The sequence below is a fragment of the Heloderma suspectum genome, chromosome 2, assembly GCF_057233095.1.
Source record: "Heloderma suspectum isolate Gila_16-S chromosome 2, 16-S_ref, whole genome shotgun sequence".
Classification (NCBI taxonomy): Eukaryota; Metazoa; Chordata; class Lepidosauria; order Squamata; family Helodermatidae; genus Heloderma; species Heloderma suspectum.
The window spans coordinates 250,786,176-250,808,719 of record NC_139459.1 but is presented as its reverse complement, the minus strand read 5'-3'; the positions used below and the strand labels follow the sequence as shown (position 1 = coordinate 250,808,719).

At 42.8% G+C, this 22,544-nt stretch overlaps 1 protein-coding gene across 2 annotated transcripts in view; it reads right to left on the bottom strand.

Moving 5' to 3' along the window:
- The window catches only part of DPYSL3 (dihydropyrimidinase like 3), a 106,491-nt gene that overhangs the window by 39,908 nt on the left and 44,039 nt on the right, over positions 1-22,544 (bottom strand). For both annotated transcript variants that reach the window (XR_014788373.1, XM_084838719.1), the window contains exons 2-4: positions 12,840-12,928; positions 2,522-2,706; positions 583-747 (exon numbers count right to left, since the gene is read on the bottom strand). Coding sequence is in view for 1 of the 2 variants with exons in the window: in XM_084838719.1 (XP_084694845.1) it covers positions 583-747; positions 2,522-2,706; positions 12,840-12,928 (439 nt within the window). In the remaining variant the exon portion in view is untranslated. The remainder of the gene's footprint in view (positions 1-582; positions 748-2,521; positions 2,707-12,839; positions 12,929-22,544) is intronic.

The window sequence follows — 22,544 nt, the reverse complement described above, 5'->3', positions numbered from 1 at the left end:
AAGCAAAAATGAGCCCGCACAAAGCACCAAGCTCACATGCTCCTCCTCCCATGTGACCAGGAAGAGGAAAAAAACAGGCTTCACTTTCACCTTAGCAGATCCCTGGTTTGACATAATGTGTGAACCAGGAATTGTGATTGAAATAAATTCTGGTTTGCTAAACAAACCACAAAAAGAATCCACATTTAAGTTGGTTTTATTTAGCAACTGACTAGAGTTTATTTTGAATCACAGTTCCTGGTTTGTATGTAACGATAAGCCAGGAATCTGCTAAAGAGAAACTAAATTCAATTTCTTTTGTCCTCCCAGCCACATGGGAGGAGAGGGGAGGGGACAGTGCCTGAACCTGGCACTTCACACAGGTACATTCCTGCTCTTGCACATAACCCTTGCAAGTTATTCTATGAATTCACCCACAGTCAACCCCCTGTTGTTGGGTTATTTGAGTTTTTCTCCCTCAAACAAGCCATGCTGCCTGGGTTTGGATGACATGACAAGCTGTGCCTTGCCAAGTAATTAGGCAAATGGCATCTGGCATGCGTAAGTCACACAATGATTGTGCGAACCGAGTCATTAACAAACCTTTTTCTTTGATTAGTGTCTGCACTTCCTGTTTGACACTGTCATTCCATTGGGTGATGTCCACATGCAGGGAGTAGTCACAGCAAGCCTTCCCATCACCCCACTCTCGCCACTTCTCATAGGCTTCTATCAGGCTGGACTCTGGCTCTGGTACAACATGGTCAACTGTGAAAAAAGGCAGCAAGCTATAGTAGAGAATGAAGATCTTATGCCTTTCCCTCCTGTCTGGAGTTGATTTCTCACTGAACAACTATGTGCTCAGTATCTGAAAGATTACTGCACTCCCACTGTCCAATTCCATTAATCCTTCTATATATACACATTTTTATTTATTCTTGGCTATTTCCATGGAGGATGCCATCTTTTGTCCTTCTGCAGAACACAATGATTTAATCTGGCTCAAATTAAACGGCACAAAGTACCACAGACCGGCTAACTAAACGGTTAGCCTCAATCAGTCTTTTATTTGGGGTGCTGCTTTTTTGTGATGGGGCATATTGTGCAAAAGATCTGGAAAGAGTATTTACATTGGTACAGTGGACGTCTTGAACAGAATAGTTAATGGCAAAGAATTTGGGAAAGGAGAAGCAGAAAAGAAACTTTCGAGTTAGGAACATTTTAGAACTATGAAAAACAGGCATCTTCAAGTCAGGAGCATCTACCGTATTTGACAGTTTCTAGACAGCAAGCAAACCAAGACAGCATCTCACTGCCCACAATTTCTCAAATACGTCTAGAGTGCATTTACCAGGAGGAGGATGAAAAAACAAAGGCACTGAGCTTCCACTTAATAGCTTCTGGCATTGCACCAGGTGCTTTTAGCAGGCTTTTGCTGAGAAGTGAGCTGGAAGTAGTTTCCAACATCTCTATCCCTCACTACCATCCATTAAAAAAAGAATGGGTATCATCCTAAGATGCAGCCTAATGTACCTTTTTATTGCCCCTGATGTAATCCTCAATTTCTACTGCAGTCCTTTCACATAACAGACACTGCGGCAGACGCTGCAGTTCTTTCAACCAATAGTGGAAATGGAGGTGCAGGAAGAAAACTTACGTTTTCAGCCACTTCCATTCACAACTTGTCCTAAAAACTTATGACTCCACATAAGAACTGCAGCGGCACCAACCACTGAACCAGACCGTATCTGTGGAAGAGTCTCTCAAAACCAGAGCCAAGAATTCCACTCCCATTTTAGTTCTGAGGTGTGCTGGGAGATCATTTTGTTCCTCATCTGAGATGCATTTGGGCAGGGTGCCCTATTTTTAAAATCACAATTGTGTGCACATTTATTCTTTGTTAAATTATCCAAAGGGCCTTTGAACAAGAGTTGAAATCATGACATGAGGGCAAAATATATTTGGAGCCACATAAGACTTTCCTCAAAGATTTAAAACTTGACTTCCAAGTATACATGACCCTCACTTTTCCAGCACACAAATAAAATTTGCCAAGTAAAATTCCATCGTATCATACTAATGAAGCTAAACCAAGGTTATATAAATCTTCAGTAAGCTTTTTCCCCCCGGAAAGCCTGAACTTTCCATGGCAGCTCTGACACAAACATCATCTAGTTGGGCTTCTACTGAAGGCTATTTGCCACAGCTACATCATCCAATCATTTCCATGTAGAAAAATGAAAAACAAACCCTTTGCAGTTTTCATGTCTTTTTAATGAGAGAAATGGATTACTATGAGCAGATTTAGGAATTCTTAAAACTCCTGAGTTTTGTATGCTCTACAAAAAGACACTCAAGGAAATGTCGACCCATAGAAAGCTCATCCTAATCTAACTACCACTATTATGTCTATTATACCTAGCCCGTTATATCTAACACTTCATTATGCACCAGAAACAGGTCTTTAAATAATTAAAGACAATATTTAAAGGTACTGCAAATTGCAACTGTAGTCGCTAAGAAAGATCACCCTTGCACTTACTGATCATAGTGGTTCCACCTGCTAGGGCTGCTTTTGTCCCTTGGAAGAAGTCATCCACTGCTGTCATCCCCTTGTACGGCATCTGCAAGTGAGTGTGGACATCAATTCCTCCAGGGATAACCATCCTCCCATTGGCTTCTATGGTCTTCACTCCTCCGGGGACTATCAAGTTGTCTCCAATTTGCCTTATTAAATAGTAACAAAATAGTCAGACACAAACATTTACAATGACAACCCCTAAGTGGAACTTACTCCACAGTAGACAATCCTTTCATCCACTAGAACTGATAGCATACCAATAGATTTAGTACTGCCTTCTCATGTATTTGTTGCTTACCACAGTTGGTACTATTCATATTAGTATAATGGACCAAAGGTATTTTATGTATAGTTTCTTCTGCAGACAGTGAGGGTCTGAGAGAGAGAAGGAGAAGCAAGAGTACATTTCATCAGATATAAGACATATGTTTATTTATTTAGAGGATCACCAGCAATACACTATGTATTAAGCAGTCAAATATCTGAACTCAATATATTCCTATAGTAATGCCAGAACCACACATTTGGTGAAGTCCCAAGTATGGAAACCTAGGTCTGCCCAACAACTATGAAGTGGCAGGGATGCAGTGTGACAGGTAGTGGAAGACAAGAAAGGAATACTCAGCTCTTCCTCCATTTACCATGTCACAAGGAAAGGCAGAAGGCAAAAGCGTTATGCAGTATCCCTGATGGTGTACATACAAGCAATTTCCTACACAGAAATAATATTCCTGTAGTAAATTCAGGATATGTAAGCAATACTGTTTCCAGTAGCAGCCCGCTGGATGCCTCTGAAGGCTGATAAGCAGGACATGAAGGTGATGGCCATCTCCAGTTTAACCCTAGTATTCAATATTCAAAAGCTTTCTGCTTCTGAACATGGAGGCTTCATTTAGCATAGCTATCATGACTAGCAGCTGTTCATAGACCTTTTCTTCATGAATTGGTATAATCCTTCTTTATGACATTTATATCCCATCCTTTCTCCAAGGAGTTTAGCGCTCCCATTTTATTCCCTTAATCCTGAGAGGGAGGCATGGAAGAGAGAGAGAAAGGAAGAACGATCAGCTAGTTAGCTTCATAGTTGAGCAGAAATTTGAATCTCAGTCTCCCCATTCCAAGTATGACACTGCACTAGCCTCTAGAAGCTAGTGGCCATCAACAAAACCTTATGGCAGTGAGTTCCAAAGTTAAATATCAGATGTATGAAGAAGCATTTCCTTTTTATCTATTTTGAACATACTGCAAAATAAACTGAATTGGGTGACCTCAAGTTAAGTTCTAGTGTTATAAAACAGCAAATACAATCTGTCTTTAGCCACACCACTAAAGATTTATAAGGTTTAGCAAGTTCCCCTTAGTCATCTTTTTTTCTAATCTAAACAGGATTAGGTTTCTCTGCAATAAGCATGGATGCAATGACTGCAAAAAGAACTGTGTTCATTATCAGAAAATGCACCAATTTAAATGATTGTGCATCATTCTCAACTGAAAGCACTAAATGTGAATTTTGCCTTTAAACTTTAGGTACTTTTTATATCAAAGTTTAAAAATAAATGAATTTGTCTCTTATTGGAAAGAGATGGGAGATAGGAGGTAAAGAAAAGCTTTCAAAAATGTCTAGCAGCACTCTTGTCTCCATACACAGAAACAATCACTAAATCCTTAATGTCTAAAACTTAAAATTACTTGTTGCAAAGAATGAAAACTCCCAAATATAATGACACGGCTGCTGAACTGTCCCATACTTTTGCCAGAGTTCTGAAATTCCACTCACTTCAAAAAGATCTCTAAAGCAAACAAAAGCCTTTCTCTGGGAATTGACAATGCATTTAGACATTAACAGACATAGGCTTTTGCACTCACGACACAATTTTTAACTACAGCACATTCATCGTGCTGGAGCAGTATATCTTCCTGCTTCAATTTTATCTTTTCCTGAACAGAAGGACTTTGCCAAACACATGAATATCATCAATATCATCAAAATGGGGTAATATGTGCACTCTGAGGTTTAGAATTTTAGAAGACCCCTGCAATAAGCAGTGTCCCTTAACATTAACTTGCATATTTAAGAACAGGTTGCTTAAATTCTTCAAGTGGTCATCTGTGTACTTCCACATATGGAACGTTGTAGAGCTGAGCTTTTGGTGGGAAGAGCCTCCACCCACATCTGGCAAATCTCTGTGAGGAAGCAGGCGAACCTTGACACAGGCCATCATATCATATGAACAGTCACCATCTTTTCCAGAGTTGCATGTGATCAAGATAAAAGATAACGGCATGGCATACATCCAACTTCAAGCTGTAACGCAGGGTTAGGGTAGAAAGTTGGCAAGATGATATCTTGGTTAAAGCTGAGACCATCTTGGGGAGAAAAGCCACGTCTGTTCACAAGATCACTTTGTCGGTATGGAAGACAAGGCACGGAGTGTCTGTCCTTAGCGCACAGAGCTTACTAGCTTGTAACAGAGACATGACTGCAACAAGAAACACATTTTTTAACATGACAGAGGGAACACACTGCCACTGGTTCAAGTGGCTTCGAAGTCAGCCCTGAGGGCTACTGAAAAAATTCAGGAACAGACAAGGCAGACACAGTGCAAGTTGAGGAGGCCTCTAAGGAAATGTTTAACAGTAGGATGAGAAAAAAAATACTATGGAACCTTGAACTGGCATGTGAAATGCAGAAACTGCCTCCAGAAAAACTTTTAACAGATGGACATAGCAAGACCATCAATTTGTAATGAGGAAAAACCGTAAAACAGGGGTGGGCAACTTTTGGTCCTCCAGATGTTTTGCCCTACATCAACCCTAGCCAACATAACCAATGGTGAGTGATGATGTGAACTGTATTTCAAAACTTCTGGAGGGGCATGACATGCCCACCCCTGCTACAGAAAATGGTGCAGTGGGCAGCTCACTGGGCCCAGATCCCAGTGAACCATAAACTGAGAAAAATGAGTCCACTTTGCCCGGTAAGACTTATAAGAGGTCCACGGCAAGCCACCTACTATCGCCTGTGAGATGGCAGAGGGTAATGGTGGATTGAGTATTCCCACAAGGCTGTGAGGTAGAGAGTTTCAAGGTGAGGGTGACACACTGTTCCCAAGTCTTGCGAGAGTAGATCCAGCCATTGTGGTAGACTGATGTAGGTCCTTTGAGACATGAGATGCAAGGTCATGAACCAGGGCTGTTGTGGCCCCACGATGTCATCAGGACATTAGGTTATGACCTTTGTAAGCAGAGGGATGGGGAAAATGCATATAGAAGAAGGCCTATCCAACAGTGGACAAAAGCGTCTCCAAAATAGGTAGGCTCCATGCCTGCCCTGCTGCATTCTCTCAGACAGTGGCTTTTGCTTACAGTAGCAAATGGGTTCAGTGGTGGAAAAGGTAGCAGATTATGGCGGGAACCATCTTCACCACTTGAGTGAAGATGTCTGGATGTGACTGAGCCCAACTGCTAGTATGTTGTCTTCTCCCATTAGGTGAACTGCCACAAGCAAACTGTGGTGACGAATGCATCAGTCCCAATGGTGCAAGGTCCGATTGAGGAGGACCCTGGGATGAGGCCAGCCTTGCTTGTTTATATAGAAAATGTTGATGACATTATCCGTAGCCACCTGCACCATGTGACCCATCAAGGAAGTGTTGAAGGCTCACATAGTCTTGGTTACTTCAAGCAGCTTGAGTGCTTTGAGTGCTCTGCTCACATTGTGATCAAACTGGGTGTATGTGCAAGCAGAACGTGCTCCCCGCTGCATCAGTGAAGCATCCACAGTAACTATGTATGAGTGCTCTGGAGGAAGAAATGGGATTCCCCTGAGAGACTGGAGATGTTCAACCACCAGTGGAGGGACAGGACATGCTGGAGATTCATGTCAGGATGTCAAACTATGATGAAGCAGTGCTGGAGCTCATGCATTCAGAGGCAGGCAAATGGAGGACTGCTGAGCCCTAATAGTTCCTGGATACAGTCGGCTGGAAATATAGGAGCGTAGAAGAGATGATGCACTGCTGCAGTAAGAGTATGGGGTCTATTTGCAGGGAGGTAAGCCACACACACCCCTGAGTGGAGTCGAGGCATGCTCCACTTAACTGCCTCTCCTGGGATAGAACAAGATGGAACTTCTTATGGCTGACATGGAGACTGAGAGCAACCAAAAAGTGGAATGTGGTGCAGACATGTTGAGTGAACATATGTCAAGAGGGAGCTACAATCAGCCAGCCACTGATGTAGGGGAAAAAAATGTCACCCCATTTGCTACCACCCCCATGCATTTCATAAAGTTTCTGAAGGCATAGCCAGCATGAAAGGAAGTTCTCTGAACCGGCAGAGATGTTGACTAAGTGCAAATCAGAGGAAGTTACAGCAAGAGGAACAGATGAAAATACAGAAGTACATGTCCTTTAAAACAACGGCAGTGAACTAGTTGCCTCATCAAAGGAGGGAAAGAATATTGGATAGCATCATCATGCAGAATTTCCTGGGGACAATGAACACATTGACATTGCTGAGGTCCAGGATATGGTGCAGGCCCCCATCTTTCTCTGGAACTGTGAAGTAATGGGAGTAGAACTGGTGAACCTCTCTCCCTGTGGGACTGGTTCTATCACACCCTTCTTGAGAAGTGAAATAATTTATTCTTCCAATGGTGGAGAAGGCAGAGTGGCATGAAAAAGGCCATAGGATGGAGGAAGGCAAAGTATATCATGTAGTCAGCCTGAACTATGGTGAGAACCCATGTGTCCAATGTGATATCTTGCCAAGCAGGGAAGGAAGGGCAGTGTTACTGGATGCAGGGCCTCAGAGGAGTGAGTGGACAAACCTAGTCAAAGGCACAATTTCAAGTCAGTGGTCTGCTTACGTCTGGAGATAGATCAGGAATCAGAAGTTGGGAATAACCATTTGGAACTCTGAAAGCCCTGCAAGGATGGTGGGAGGATCATGTACGAGGTGACCACCAATGTCTGATGAGCAGAGGTTCCCCTGACAGAAGTTGTCAGTGGCAAGACAACTGGAAATACTGCAGGTGTTGTTGCCTAGGACAGAGCTGGCGATACTGAGATGAGCTCCTGTCCCAGCGGCAAGGCAAATGCATATCCCAAAAGTAGACCGGAGACTGAGAATATCGGTGTAGTTTCCACCGTAGTTTCCAACCATGGTACTCATAGTCTGACCCCCTGGAGTCGTAAGAAGCTGGTGACACCTCGGGATGCAGAAGAACATCTGGAAGGAGACTAGCAAAAAGGCAATCTCAAACAGGGGGAAACCAGTAGGCAGTAATCCCAGTGAGGCCATGGCTCTGATTACATCCTGAATCTCACCTTTGGAGCCAGTGTGGTGTAGTGGCAAGAGTGTTGGACTGGGAGCTGGGAGATCCGGGTTCTAGTCCCCACTCAGCCATGGAAGCTCACTGGGTGACTTTGGGCCAGTCACACACTCTCAGCCCAACCTACCTCACAGGGTTGTTGTTGTGAGGATAAAATGGAGAGGAGGAGGATAATGTAAGCCGCCTTGGGTTCCTTGCAAGAGGAAAAAAGGCGGGATATAAATGCAATAATAAATAAAATAAAATAAATAGATCTAATGATCTGCAGTTAAGCAGAAGGGTAGTTAAGTAACCACTGCTTTTTATTCAGCAGTGGAATAAAAGAATCCAGTAGTGGTAGAAGTGGGGGAATGTCAGTCCCCAGCAGCAGTGGAGCTACTGAAGAAGTTGCCTGCAAAGCTTAGGTCGCTGAATTTGCTGTGCCTGAAGTCATCTGTGAAATACCTTTGTCCCTTTTCTTTTTCACCCCCAGTGGAAAGAGTGGTAGCAGAGCATTTAGGTTTTGCCTTCTTATTCTTCTCCAACCCAAAGGATCCCCCCAGAGTCAGAGGAGGCTGGGGTTCAGTAAGGGCAGCTGAAGTCGGCAGGGTCGAACCTGAAGCCAATACAGGGATGGCCAATGACCCCAAGATGCTCATCAGTAATGTAAGGACTAGTTGAACCAAGGATACCAAAACATCCAATTCTGAGAACAGAGCAGGGATTGGCTAGGTAGCCAGAGCCAGGTATGGGTCAGCAATCAAAAGAAACATCAGAGGGGTTGGCTTGGAGCGCAACTGCAAAGCTTGTGAAGGTCGATTCTTAGTGGGACTATCAGCAGCTTCCAACCCTGCTCGCACAATAATAATAATAGGGCTGCTTGGTAAAACCTTGGCAATGCAACAGGAGTCTACAATGTGACCTTCTCCCAGGAACAACAAGGATTGCAAATGGCTGCTGTCAGAGGAAGTTTGTTTATGCAACTTAGCAGTTTCAGAAAAATGGGGGTTGGGGCACCCAGAGGCACAAGAAGCCTGCAATAACACAAAACACTAAGAAAAAGAATTGAAATATATGGAGATAAAAAGAGATGGGGGGAATAAAATGAAAGAAAATAAAGGTGAAGATACTCAGCCCAAACCTCACTAAGGTAGAGAACACTCCTAGACGATGCTGCTGTTGCTGCAATCAAAAAAGAACTGCGCGGGAGGCACATCCTTTGAGCGTGCACACTGAGGGGTGGACTTCCTGCCAAAAGCTCAACTCTAGAACACTCGAAACAAGATCTGCACAAGCACAGAACCTATATGTGAGAATCAAAGGGACCACAAGAAAGAGCATTATGCCTTTGGGCATTTATGAGTTGCCTTTTGGTCCAGATACAACGTGGGACAATACTTACAATTAAAACTTTAAAACATCACAAGCAGAATTAAAACCAGGAGCAAATCTTCAAAAACAGAGTATGTTTTAAAATACTAAAAAGCCATGTGGAACGAAGAAAGGTTTCAGTAGCCTGCCTAAAACTGAACAAGGAGGCCAGTCTAACTTCTTTAGGGAGAAAGTTCCACAGACAGGGTGCTGCCACATATAAGGCCCTATACTGTGTTCCCAGAAACCTAGCCCTCTCTTGGTGGTGGGGCATACAAAAGAGCCTGGAAGATTTTAAACTACAGGCAGGTTCATATGGGATGAGGTGGCCTTTCAGATATCCTGGCCCCAAGCTGGTTACAGTTTTATAGGTAAGCACCAGCACCCTGAATTGTGACTGGAAACAAATTGGCAGCCAGTGCAGCTGATACAAGACCAGTGTAATATTGCCAACAAAGCACACACCACAAAGTAACCTGGCTGCCACGATTTGCACTAGCTGAAGTTTCCAAACACTCTTCGAGGGCAGCCCCATGTAGAGCACGTTGCCGTCATCTAAACTGGAGGCAATTAAAGCCTGGATTACTATGGCCAGATCTGCCTTCTCCAAGAAGGGATGCAACTGGTACATCAGTCAAAGCTTGGCAAAGGTGGACCTGGCCACACACCCAAGTTACAGACTTGATCCTTCAGAGGAAGTACAACCCCATTCAAATGGGGCTGTAACCCAATCCAATATTAGCTTGTCTACTGACCAACAGTACCTCAGTCTTGTCTGGATTGAGCCTCAACTTGTTAAGCACAGCTTCCTTTAAACGACTGGGCCACAGCCGCCCCCCAAGGAAGCCCTCCCACAATTTACCACCTCTACCACCCAGCTGGTCAGACCCCTTCTGACAGCTTTTACCAGTCAGGATTGACAGGGGTCCAACAAGCAAGCAACATTGTCCACATCCTCAGGCTGAACAAGATGAAACTCATCCATCAAAACTGGACAAGTGACTGCCTCAATCACCACCACATGGCCTGCTCTCAACGTGGAGCCCAGGTCAGAATGGATGAGGGCAATTTTATCAGCGACGTGTTTTGCAAACTTTACAATGTGGGTTTTTGAGTACTCCCTCTCGCTACTCTGGGGCCAAGAATATAACAGACACTTTAAAAGTCAAAACAATTCCATTGGATGACACTGTGCTGACGCAATGGTGGCAGAAAAGTATGACCTCTTTGCTTCCATCACTGCAACAAAACAGGCCTTAAAATGGGTTGTTGCCCATGTTCAGTCAGATTTGTTCCGTTTTCCTCTGCTGACACTCTAGCTATCTACCTAAGCATTTCACTGGCCATCAGAAAACCAAGGAGCTCTAAGCAATAGTAGAAGGTGCTTAGGAGCAATCACGTGGACTGCCTTTGGTCTTCTCTCCATTCCACAGGTCAACCAGGCTTCAGCAGGGTCACCAGCCCTAGCGGCTGGAAAATCCCCCAGAGCATTCAGGAATCCACCTGGACCCATTAATCTTACAAGATACCCCACCCCCGCAGAGGTTCAGAGTCCCAACAAATCTAAATCCTAGTTACATCAAGGGTGGACTTCTATATCACATTTAACATGGGGCTGCCTTTGAAAAGTATTTGGATACTCCAACTGGTACAAAATGCTGCAGCTAGAGCTCTGACTGGGGCTGCTTTTTGGATCATTCAACAATCATTATCCCAGTCCACTGCCAAGCCTACTTCAAAGTGCTGGTCATTGAAGTCCATACTGTTCGGGATCAGAATATGTAAAGGACCATGTCTTCCCGCAGGTTCCTGCCCACACACACACACTCAGGCAAAGCCCTGTTCTGCATCCCATTACCAGAAGTACAGTTAATGGTTATGTAGAAGAGGACCTCCAGTGGAGTCTAGAATTCCTTGCCCACAAGGCTTGGCTGGCCCCTCCTCCCTTGTGGCATTTAGATGCCGGGCAAATATTCCAGAAGGCTTTTGATTTGTCTGATTCTGAGTTCTGGCTTTTGTAACTTTATGTTCTTCTCATCCGTTGGCTATTTTTATTGTTTTCAATTTTGTTTTTAATAATTGCATTGATTGGAGGTTCTCTTGGGCATCCTGTTCTGTGCAACAAAAGGTGGGGGGCGAATAATAAATATTTAAAATTAATAAATATATGGCCCAAACCTTCCTCTATAAGTCTTTCTGAATCTATGCACCACTCCCTGCCCTATATGCTGACAGTGAGTGTATTAAGAAGTGTTTTCAGAAGTGTATTCCATTATTGGTCACGTCTCTAAACCAGAGTGCCTGAATGGCAGAGTATCCTTTAAAAATGACATACATACAGCCTCATGTACTCGAGGAACATGTATGATGCTAAATTAAGCAATTCCCAACTGCTGCTTTCATTAAACTTCTGCCTATACCAAGCCTTTCTTCATTTTGAAACTGCTGCTTCATGATAGGCTGTATCTTTCTGGGGTACTAGTGAAGAAGGCTTTAAGTACAACCCTACATCTCTATATCAATGAGCTCACAATGTTTGAAAATCTATTTGTAAGTTCTGAATATTCTGCAGATGGTACTACTTACCATGTCTTTTGTGGCAACAAACCAACAGTTAATAAACTGCCTTTTCTCCTCACGCTTTGAACATTCCCTTCTTTAAAATATTGGATTTCCCTGTTGCTGCTTATAAAAATATCTCCTGCAGAAGAGCCTAGATATTTGCATTTATACTTTCAGGGCAAAGAACATTTGAGATCCATGGCTATAAAATATCCCACAATTTAAACCCCACTGTACGGGGATTTAATCCTAATTGCATGTATTTACACATCAGAACAATTTCAGCCTTTAACCACTGGAGTCATTACTGTGACTTCATAAACACAACCAGAAGCCAGATGAAACACAAGGCATCGTAGCTTTTGCTTAAAATCCCTCAGAAACTTAAAGATACAGGTTCTTTAAAGAAATCTTTTACCATCTTTAGCCATAATAAATGTAGCAGTCATTTTTATGATGCAGCAGGAAAACCAAAAACCAAACATAAATTATACTTGCCCTCTCTTCTCTTCAGTAAAGGATCTCTTAGTAGTATGACAGTTTAAATGCACTGACATATAAGAGTATATACTGTGAATGAAGTAACCTAGATCAGGGGTGGGAAACCTCTTTCAGCCCGAGAGCCAAATTCCATTTTGGAAAATCTCTCAGGGGCCACATTCTAGTGGTGGGCAAGGCTGAAAATACAAAAACAAATCAGCATGTTGTAGCTTAAAGCTCTTATGTAAACAACTAAGTTTTAGGGGAGACATTTCAACCTTTTAGAATGGAGAAAAACCTGCACAATAGCTGGGAAACCACCAAATTGATTGGTGGTTGGGGGAAGGGGTCGTAGCCATCTGGGGAACCCAGATTTGGCTCCTGGGCCTGAGGTTCCCCACCCCTGTCATAGACTATTTGAGATGAGCAAGATCAACATCCAATATCAACTGGTATAGAAGAACTCTTGTAATCCCATTTCTCTCTTTAAGGGATGAATATGTTTAGACCGCTAACAAAACAGATAACAGGCTATGGGGATTGTATACCTACTTTATAAGACCATCTTCCATGTAAATGTCAGCATAGAATGACTGATCATCATTGACTATCCTCCCTCCTTTAATAAGAAGACGATCACTCTGTGAAGGGAAACAAATAATCATGACTGACAGAAGTTATGCAAAGCTTTGTGTCTCCTTTCCTATAATGAAGTGATTCCACAGTGGGAATGAAAGGAGTAACGCAGAGCCAACACACTGAGCTGGTAAAATCAGGCCAAGACTTTATTCAATTTCAAGCTTTCAAAAAAATGGTATTAAGAGGGCAGGGACTTTTGGGCTGTAGTGCCCAGCCCAAACTGAGAGGAGAAAAAAGTTAGTGCCTGCTGTCCTTAACCATTCCCCTAGGAATTCCAGCCATCAGACCCCTTTTTTGCTGCAAGAGGCCTTGCAGCTGGAATAAAGACAGGAAAACCTGAAGTCGGAGAAGTTTGAATTAATTCTTTACAAATTGCACATGGCATAAAGCAGGGGTTGGTAACTTGTGGCCCTCCAGACATTTTGGCCCAAAACTCCCATTATCCCTAGCCAGCATAGCCAATGTGAGGTATCATGGGAGTTTTAAGCCAAATCATCTGGAGGGCCACAAGTTTCCCACTCCTGGCATAGGGTGGAGCGCTGAATATTCCTGTAAGTTGTTTTGTAGTAGCATTCAACTCGGAAGATATATTCGCATTATGTCAACACTGCATTTTAAAATCTGACTAAACTTTAGAGAAGCTGCATTGAAAGGGACCAAATAATTAGCCTGACCTTTGGATCAAAGGACATACCTGTTTCCCACAGACAGACCACTGGTCTTCAACTGGTGGGTCAGGACTCACTATTGGGTCACAGCATGATCTAAGGTGGGTCGCAACAGCAACACTACAGAAAAAAATGAAGAAACGGGTCCCCAAATGCATATCTGGGCTAAAGATGGGTCCCAGGTAGGGATGGGCGGATTCCCTACCTGCTGCTCTGAGGGGGAATTCTGCCCGCGGCGGGAGGCAATCCAGTCCTCTCCCCAGAATCCTCTTCGGCCAGCTCCACTCCGTGGCAATTCCGCAGAGCAGCCGGCCAGCTCCATAGTGCCAGAGGTACGGCTGCCATTGCCGTGCTGTATTGCTGGCTGAGGGCTCACTCCAGATGCAAATGGCATCCATTACACCATTTGCAGCCATAAAGCCCTTAGTTTAAGCTAAATGCAGCCATTCACGGCTGCATTCGGCTTAACATAAGAGCTTTGCGGACACCATTTGCGTCCACAGTGAGCCCTCAGCCAGCAATATGGCACGGCAATGGTGGCCATATCGCTGGCACTACGGAGCTGGCTGGCAGCTCCACAGAACCGCCATGAGGAGGATCCGGCCTCGGACAGTTCCAGAGGGAGGCAGAGGTGAGTTTTGCCATTCTGCTACGGACTCCGGAAGCCAGATTCAATTGAATCCGGATTCATTGGGGTCCATGGTGGATTTCTCTGACATCCCTAGTCCCAGGTTTGAAATAGCTGAAAACTACTGCCACAGACCAACCAACATAATTCAGATCAGTGGGCCACAAGCAGCAAGCAGGTACATGGCAGAACAATACCTGCATGACAAATTGCTCCCAAAGACTCCAGAAAGTGTTGACTGGCCCTTGGATGTTAAACTATGGCAGTTTTCTACAAGCACAAAACTCACACGTTATACATTCATCATGCCTATTTTGAAGGCCCAGGCCAATTTGTATCCAATTTAACAGTAAACAGAAGACTTCTGCATCACAATGTAGCTCAAATTCTTTGATCAGGTAGTAAAAACATACTTAGCCTTCCCATCAATTTATTAATTTACTGTTTATTATTTTATTCTCAACCTTTCTACACATAAGGTTCCCAAGGCAATGTACAAGGCAACCCATAAACACACATACAACATAAAGCTGTAACAGTTAGGAAAGCAAATAAATCTGCTATCCAATACACACTTATAAGTCTTCATGAACTCCAGGACTTAGTTCTGAGTAGACATGCACAGTACTAAACTGTAAGCCCACAAGTATATAAAACAGCAGAATAAATTTCTGAAAAAACTGCATTTTGTTCAAAAATGTAGAAGTACCACTATACATTGTTTAGTATGCAGACGTAGCATGGTGTCTGCCCAGAGCACTTATAGGACTACTAACTCTTTTTCCAGAATACTTCATGAGCCGGGGACATCACTTTGAGTAACTAGGAAGTGTACAGGGTTCTATCAAACCCTGGCAGACCACCAATGGTACAGATATCAGTGATGCAATGGATTTTCTCTCTTCCCTGAAGCCCCTGATACACATCCCAAATCTGCTCTAGAGGGGTAGGGGACCCACCAGAGCTGACTGCTGTCATGGTTGGCTGCAGGGGAAAATCCTGTTGAATTTAACCCAGTGTATCTCAGGAACATCCACAGACAGACAGAATATATTTATAAGTTTTACAATTTTGACATCTTATTTACGAAAGTTGTTTCTGTGTTATCACACCATTATGCACCAGTTCTCAGAGCACTCAACTGAGGATCCAGACTATGTTTTATTTGATTTCTGCACTCTGCTGGATCCCAAATCTCCATTTAACTATATCTGTTCTTTCTCAAAATCTAAGGCAATTTACAAATCTCTGATTATTTTGTTAACTTGGTAAAAACCTTTTTCCTCTTCTGCTAGAGGCATGAATGCCTGGGAGAAAAACCCAGAAAAAAACAAGGGGGGGGAACCATCCCCACCCCCAAATTTTTACAAAAATCCCTAGGAAAATTCCTTTCAAGGAGCTCTATTTGCACTTTGAAGCCTTAGGAATTTTGGATAAAGGCCAATGTGTTTATGTTATAGAAAACCCTAGGAAACCCAGGAAAAAGAGTTCCCCCCCCAAATGTTTCCATCCCCCTCCCCTTGGTCAGTTTTTCCCCCAGGCCTGTCTTTAGCTCCTTTTTGATCTCTTATTTTGCCACAGGAGGAGAAAAACTCAAATAAATCCAATTCTAGACTCCAGGGGGCCTTCTTCATGAGCAATTTAGTGCAACATTAGAGCAGTCTGAATTCCTTCGGGACAGATGATGTCATTACCAACCTGCTGCTTCCCTTTTGAAAAGCCCCTTTTTCTGAAACTCCTTTTACTCCAACTTTTTTATTGAAAGTGGCTCTCTGGAGGTGTTACCACAGTGTGCCATGCCCCCCCCCCCACAAATATTAAATCCTGGGTGTGCCTCTGTGACCTGGCAGTGATGTGGTCAAGGTGGTGGGATGCCCCATTCCCTCTTGTTTCCCCAATGGAAGTAGTTTTTCCCATTGAGAAAATCCCTAGGAGTGTAGTAGCAACCCCTCACATTACTGCAGTACTGGGGACATTCATTTACCTTGGCTAGCCCGCTTTAAATCTTTAACATATCCTCCCTTCTGTGTACGTTTACTCAGGTGTAAGATAGAAATCTCGCTCCCCTGCTGTGAAAGGGGTAAAGGCTAACTTGAGTAACTTGCCCTAAAGCGCTCTTTCGCTTCTCCGATGATCTCTTAAATCACTATTGCAATGTTGTGCTTCTTTCATGTCCTGTAGTTTCACGTTGTTTCTCTGTTGTTATGTAAAGTCCCTTCTCCGCTTTATCGCAGTAATGATCTTTTGGGTTTATGGGAGCTTCTCGCTGCGAGCAGGGAGAAGGAGGGTTGGAAACAATAGCTCCGGGGCAGAGTGCTGGTATGAGGAAAAATTGAGGGGCTGAGCTGCTCTCAGGGGGGGCTTTCAGATGCTGCACTTGAGAATCGAGGATATTTGCATATGCTAATTTATATGTGTAGATGCACATTTAAAAAGAAATGTTATAACTTAAATAGAAATGGCTTCTCAAGGCAAGAGTGCACACATGGGGGAAACCGGGGTGGGAGCAATAACTCAGCAGATTGCTGGAATGGGGAGAAATTGGGGTCGGGGGAGCTCTGGGGAGGAGAGAGACTTCAGATGCTGCACTGGAAAACCGGGGATTTTGGCTTCTTCAGGGAAATCTGCGCACATGGGGAAAATTAGTTGCTCTCCATTCATAATAATGTAGTAGCAAGGGGAAGCCTGGACAATGGCGGGAAAAAGGCTTTTCTCACTGGCTGAGCAGCCCCTGCCAGTTCGATGATGCTCAATTCTACTCACCGCAGCCGACCTGGAAGTACGTTCCTTTCAAGTGCTGTGTGACCCCTGAAAACCAGATTTTAAACGTATGGTACACTCCGCTTATCTTGCTTTATGTGACCCTGACAGAAAAAGACAATTCCATGAAAATCCAACACGCTTCTCATTCCGTTGTCGTGAAGATCCCTCACAAGATGTACAGGGAAGTTCCAATGTACCCATACAACTCTGTGCAAGCCAAGCATTCCTCATTCACTTTGATATTATGCAATGCTCTGTACATATTCCAACACTGAAGTGAATGGAACAGTCCCTCCTTACAAGGAACTCTATTTGCACTTTGAAGCTTTAGGAATTTTGGATAAAGACCAATGTGCTTATGTTGTAGAAAGGTCAGTTTAGGTTAACTGTAAAAATAAGTTTCCCAATGTCTCCTACGAACGTCGAATGATTGTTTCTGTTTTAGCTATTTGCATCACCCAAGGTAATACTGTTTTAGCTATTTGCATCACCCAAGGTAATTCTGAATCTATAGTTTACAGAGAAACTAAATTTGTTTCCATTTCCTTTTTCACCTGGAGTGAGCCACGGAAAGATCACCATAATACCTCTAATTTGCAACCAACTTAAGGAAGAAAAGCTTCCTGTGTTCTATCATATATAGTAATAGTAAACTCAAGTGCTGAGTTATGACAACTATATAGCCAAAATGGTATATTCCTGAGAAAAGAGAGGAATATATCAGCATGTTCAAAGCCCCTCTCCCCACTGTTTGCAGAAGCAGACAAAAATATTTGTGGGAACCTCCTGTCCCCAAAACAGCCCAATTTAGACTGAGCATGCTCAGTGGCCATAGAATACTGTGTCTGGGGTCGGCCAAAACTGATGGAAAATCAGGGTGGAAGGAGAATCAAACGGACTATCTTGAAAGAAGGTATAGCTGGCTGGGAGTTCAAATCAACTTTAAAACAAGAACAACGTAAATATATAAAATTCTATTACACACAGTACCATCCATCAAAACACTTCAAAGCAGTTAAAACCAAAATATATAAAGTCAGCTTCTATCCAAAAGGCCCTAAAGGTGGCCTTTGTTTTCTTTTGAAATGCTTGCTGTGTCAGGCTCAAGCTGTCTGTCCCTGGGATGACTGATACTCTACAAATGACATGCACACCAGATAAGGTCCTGCCTTTTACCTAGATCCATCTTATTTTGTCCAAACAAGATCTCATTTGAATATCTTAACAGGCAGCAGGGGACATCAGGCAAGAAACAGTCTTATTGATACACAAAAGCAAGTCACTGTGTTATCATAATCAGTAAAATCAAATAAATGCTATGCAACTTTTTATATATCCAGGCTCATTCTATTTCAGACAAGAAACAACTTAAAACTCCACACATTAACAACTTTGATCATCGTTGGTAGTTTGATTATTGTGTAAGACTAAACAAGATCTTTTAATGTGAATGCACAGCCAACAGTTTCGAAAACCCTGTCAGAGTCCATTTTACACACACACACACACACACACACACACTTACTTATTTCTAGGTTGGAGAAATAGTTATAAATCCACACATGAACAACCTTCAGCCTCAAATCCCTAAAGCGATGGGTTCCATGGTTGTTTTTCAGTACTGTCTAAACATCTCAGTTAAGTAAATAAGCATTACAGAGATTTGCACTTTAAATACAGAAATAGTTTACGATTTTTTCAAGTAGTGAATTTTTTTTCCAAGTACATGGTATTACAAGGGAATTCCCAGCTATAGCAGTGATCCCACCTCCTCTGCCCTCGTGACATCTACTGCTATGACAAGGCCAACTTTCCTCTTTCAAGACTGAGCAGGCAAAGTTTCAAATAAGCATCAGCTCCAGTTCATAATTCTTATGCTACAATCAGATCAAATATTTTTCCCGCACTGTTCTCAAACAAGTACTTCCTTTCCCACTCACATGTACCACTTCAACCTGCTTCTCTATCAAAAATATGTACATTTTTTATAGAAATATGTACTGCCTCTAGATGTGAAGTTAGTGAAAACCTGGTGATTTCCTTGGCACAAAATAAACTATTATAAACAAATAAGTTCTTAACAAAATCTGATCAGTTTCAATTCTGGATACCAGGGCTAGGGAGAGCAGGGCCCCACATCAATACCTCCCACTTTTATGCAAATGAGAAAAGCGGTGGGGTGGAGGCGGGGATACCAATAGTTAGATGGGTAGAAGATAAAATCCCCATTGAAATGCATTGTGTTGCTATTTATACCCATGCAGTAGACAAATGAGGACATGCAAAGGCAGCCTGCAATGTCTCCCATGACCACCAGAGGCAATGTTGGCAAGTTCCATGCACCACCACTAGGTGGAGCCTTGTTGCTTAGGCCTGTGACACAAAATGGCAGATGGTCACAAAATGGCTGCCATGCTTCAGACTTCCGAATCTGAATCGGTGTATAGGCCTACTCGCCAGGGCTTCTGCTTCCAGATTCTTTGTGGGATTAAAATCGGCTCCTTTACACAACCAGACACGTGCTTTGAATCAGGGAATTCCTTTCTCGGCAAGTTCTATATATTTCATTTTACAGCCACTAGATGCTGCTGTGCTTATAGCAGAACTGCGCAATTACACACAGCCAATATATCAGACTAACATTCCTCATCAGGTTATCTCTGGTCTTTTAAAAAGCGGGATAAAGGTCTGAAAGTGCAGGAGATGCTCCGGAGGTTGACATCATCATGTAAAGGACTCACGAAGTTCCATGAGTGACCAATCATGAGCATGCAATAAAAGCCTTAGGTAGAAATGCTCAGACTCCCAACAGGACTCAATAGAGCCCCACTTTTCTCCCATAACCAGCAACTGAACAGGACGTTAGAGGAACAGGTCTCTGTGCACCTCTCTCATACTGGCACCCTGCCTTCCCTTTCTGCTGGATGCAAGTTACTTGTGCTTGAAGTACACTTTTCTCTTTTCAAGAATTCAAAGACAGAAGTAACTGATAATATATCTGAAATCAAAAAAAGAAAGGAAGAAAAACATGCATAGTGCATTTGGAAGCACGTTTATTGCAGTCTATGTTGTTGTAACAAAAATGTGCAAGATTTTTTTTAATGTTCCCTTTGTTACAGATATAAAGATGCTGTGTGCTCATTGTTGCTAACGTCCCCAGCAGTTTCATTTGTATAGTATGCACCAGATCATGAATAAGTAGTCCCCAATTTAGAAGTCTTGCATTTATAATCATTTGTGCCTGGCCCTGGTGCCAGACATACTCGCCATCTGAATAAGAAAAAGGAAGGTCAGCAACAGCTCCCAGCCATTAGCTGGGAGGCAGAGAGAGGGGAGTACGTATAATAACATCATGTCTGTTTTGGCACAGAAAGTTCTGGATGCATTCAAATGTAAGAGGAACTAAAGAGGAAACTGAAGCATTTATCAGGAAATGGGCCTGACTAATGCAAGGGCTTTTGCATGGTTACCAAGATCTCCCAGACTATTACAATAAACACACTGTTCATCATGCCAAAGCTCATTTGCACTTCCCCACATCCAACCACATCTTCCTGCCAATCCCAGCGTTAGACTGCATCATTAGCCACTGTTAGCCTGAGGGAAATTTTATCTGTAAGGTGCAGATGATGGAGGGAAATTACTCTTGTGGAGTCACAACAAAAGCATTAAGAATCTAAGTCCTTGGACTCTCTTTTGGGATTCTGGCACAGATCCCAGGGCTTTTCTGTTACCTCCTCTGAATACCTCTGTAAAACAGGGAAGCCATTCTATTGTTATAGGAAACCTTGCGGCTTGTGAATTCTCACACAAAGCTTAGCCTACAAGTCACTTTTCCTCCTACAGGATGAAAAAACAAACATCACCTTCCAAGGCTAACAAATTATGCCATAACTTTCCATGGACTGTCAGCAGACTAACTTGGCTATCACTGCAAGTTTCTGCAAGAAGAGATATCAGTAATGCCTGACTGCAGGAGCAAGATCAGTAAGACAGATGGCTTGATTTTTAGAAGATGCAAGTCAACATCCGTATCCCCCCTCCCCCACAAAATCCTTAAAAACACTGGGCAGTATCCAATTGGAGCCTACCACGGGTAGCCAGCCCTGCTGTTCTCAGTCTGCAAGCGGCCCCAATAGCTTGTGCAACATATTGCACTTCTGGGGGCAAGCCTTGAAATGAGCAGGAACACTCATTTCTGGAAGAGAGGAAGTTGCCAGAGCCCTGCCCCTTCCAGAAATGAGTGTTTCCACTTGTTTCAGGGCTTTCCCCCAGAAGCGCGATATCGCACTGCGCAAGCAGTAGGGGCCGCTTGCAGACCAGGGCTAATGGGGGGCCCTACTCCAATTAGATACTACCCACTGACTTTATGAGAATACATAAGGAATGCTAATGCACAGGTTTCTTTCAGTTCAGACTGAATGTGCAGAGGTGAAATGTAGTTTGTCAACCCTTCGTGGTTCACCACAAGTATAAATCATTGCCATGAGTGTGATGAGCTGTATGGCTACCTATTTGTCTTTATTGTGGCAGATTCACAAAACCAGTTAACCAAGCAAACATTCAATCCACAGAGACGAACAAGTCTGCACAGCTTTGGAAAGGAAGCCCTACTTGTGTATGTGTGAATTGGGCCCAGGACCAAGACAGAAGGTTCCTGCACCTCTGTCAGATTCTTTAAGGAGACAGCTTGTGTCTATTAAAACCTGGTAGGAGAAATGCACCACCATTATGCTCCAAACCAGGGAACATTAATACAGATTATTTTTAAAAGATTTTAGTTATATTACTAATTCCCCTAAAAAACCTCTTAGTTTACAATTAAATCTGAATTAATGCACACATGATTCAAGACTCATTGGGTTTTAAAGCCTGCTCTTTTATGTAAAAGTAAAAAGGTAGAAAAGAGGAAACTTTCAAGTTCTAGCATTACAAATATCACACAAAAACTAACACATACTTTAATTACCATTGTATAAGTAAACTATGAATATTTCGATATCAACCAAAGGGCATTTTCCCTTTTCCGCATCTTGGAGAAGCACTTGTTCTATCCAGTAACTACCAACCCTTGTTTCTGGAAAGTTCTGGGCACTTAATCTTCAAGTAAATGTTCTTGTTTCATGTCTTTGCATATGTACAGAGAGCACCAAACAAAATCTTAATTCCAGGTTGCTTTCCTGTCTCCAAGCAAATATAAATTCTTTTGTACAAAAGGCATGTGGACTACATAAACAGAGGTTTTGGATTATGTCTAGGTAGTATAAAGGCTGTTTAGTTGTAAAGATATACATTTTAACTGTTACAGCACCAATTAGTATGCATGCTAATAAATTAGAAAAGTTGAAACTTGACTTAAAACACTGATTTAATACTGGCAGCACAGATCAAGAAAATGCTCCTAACCAGGAAGAGTGGCTTGGAACAGTTGGATTTAACTTAAATTGTTGATTCAAAATCACCAAGACAAAGGGCCAATTTTAGATCAGTGATTTGAATCAAGTTTCCAATTCATACTATTTCCTGCTTGTTATTTCCTGAAATCCATGCTATGAGCAA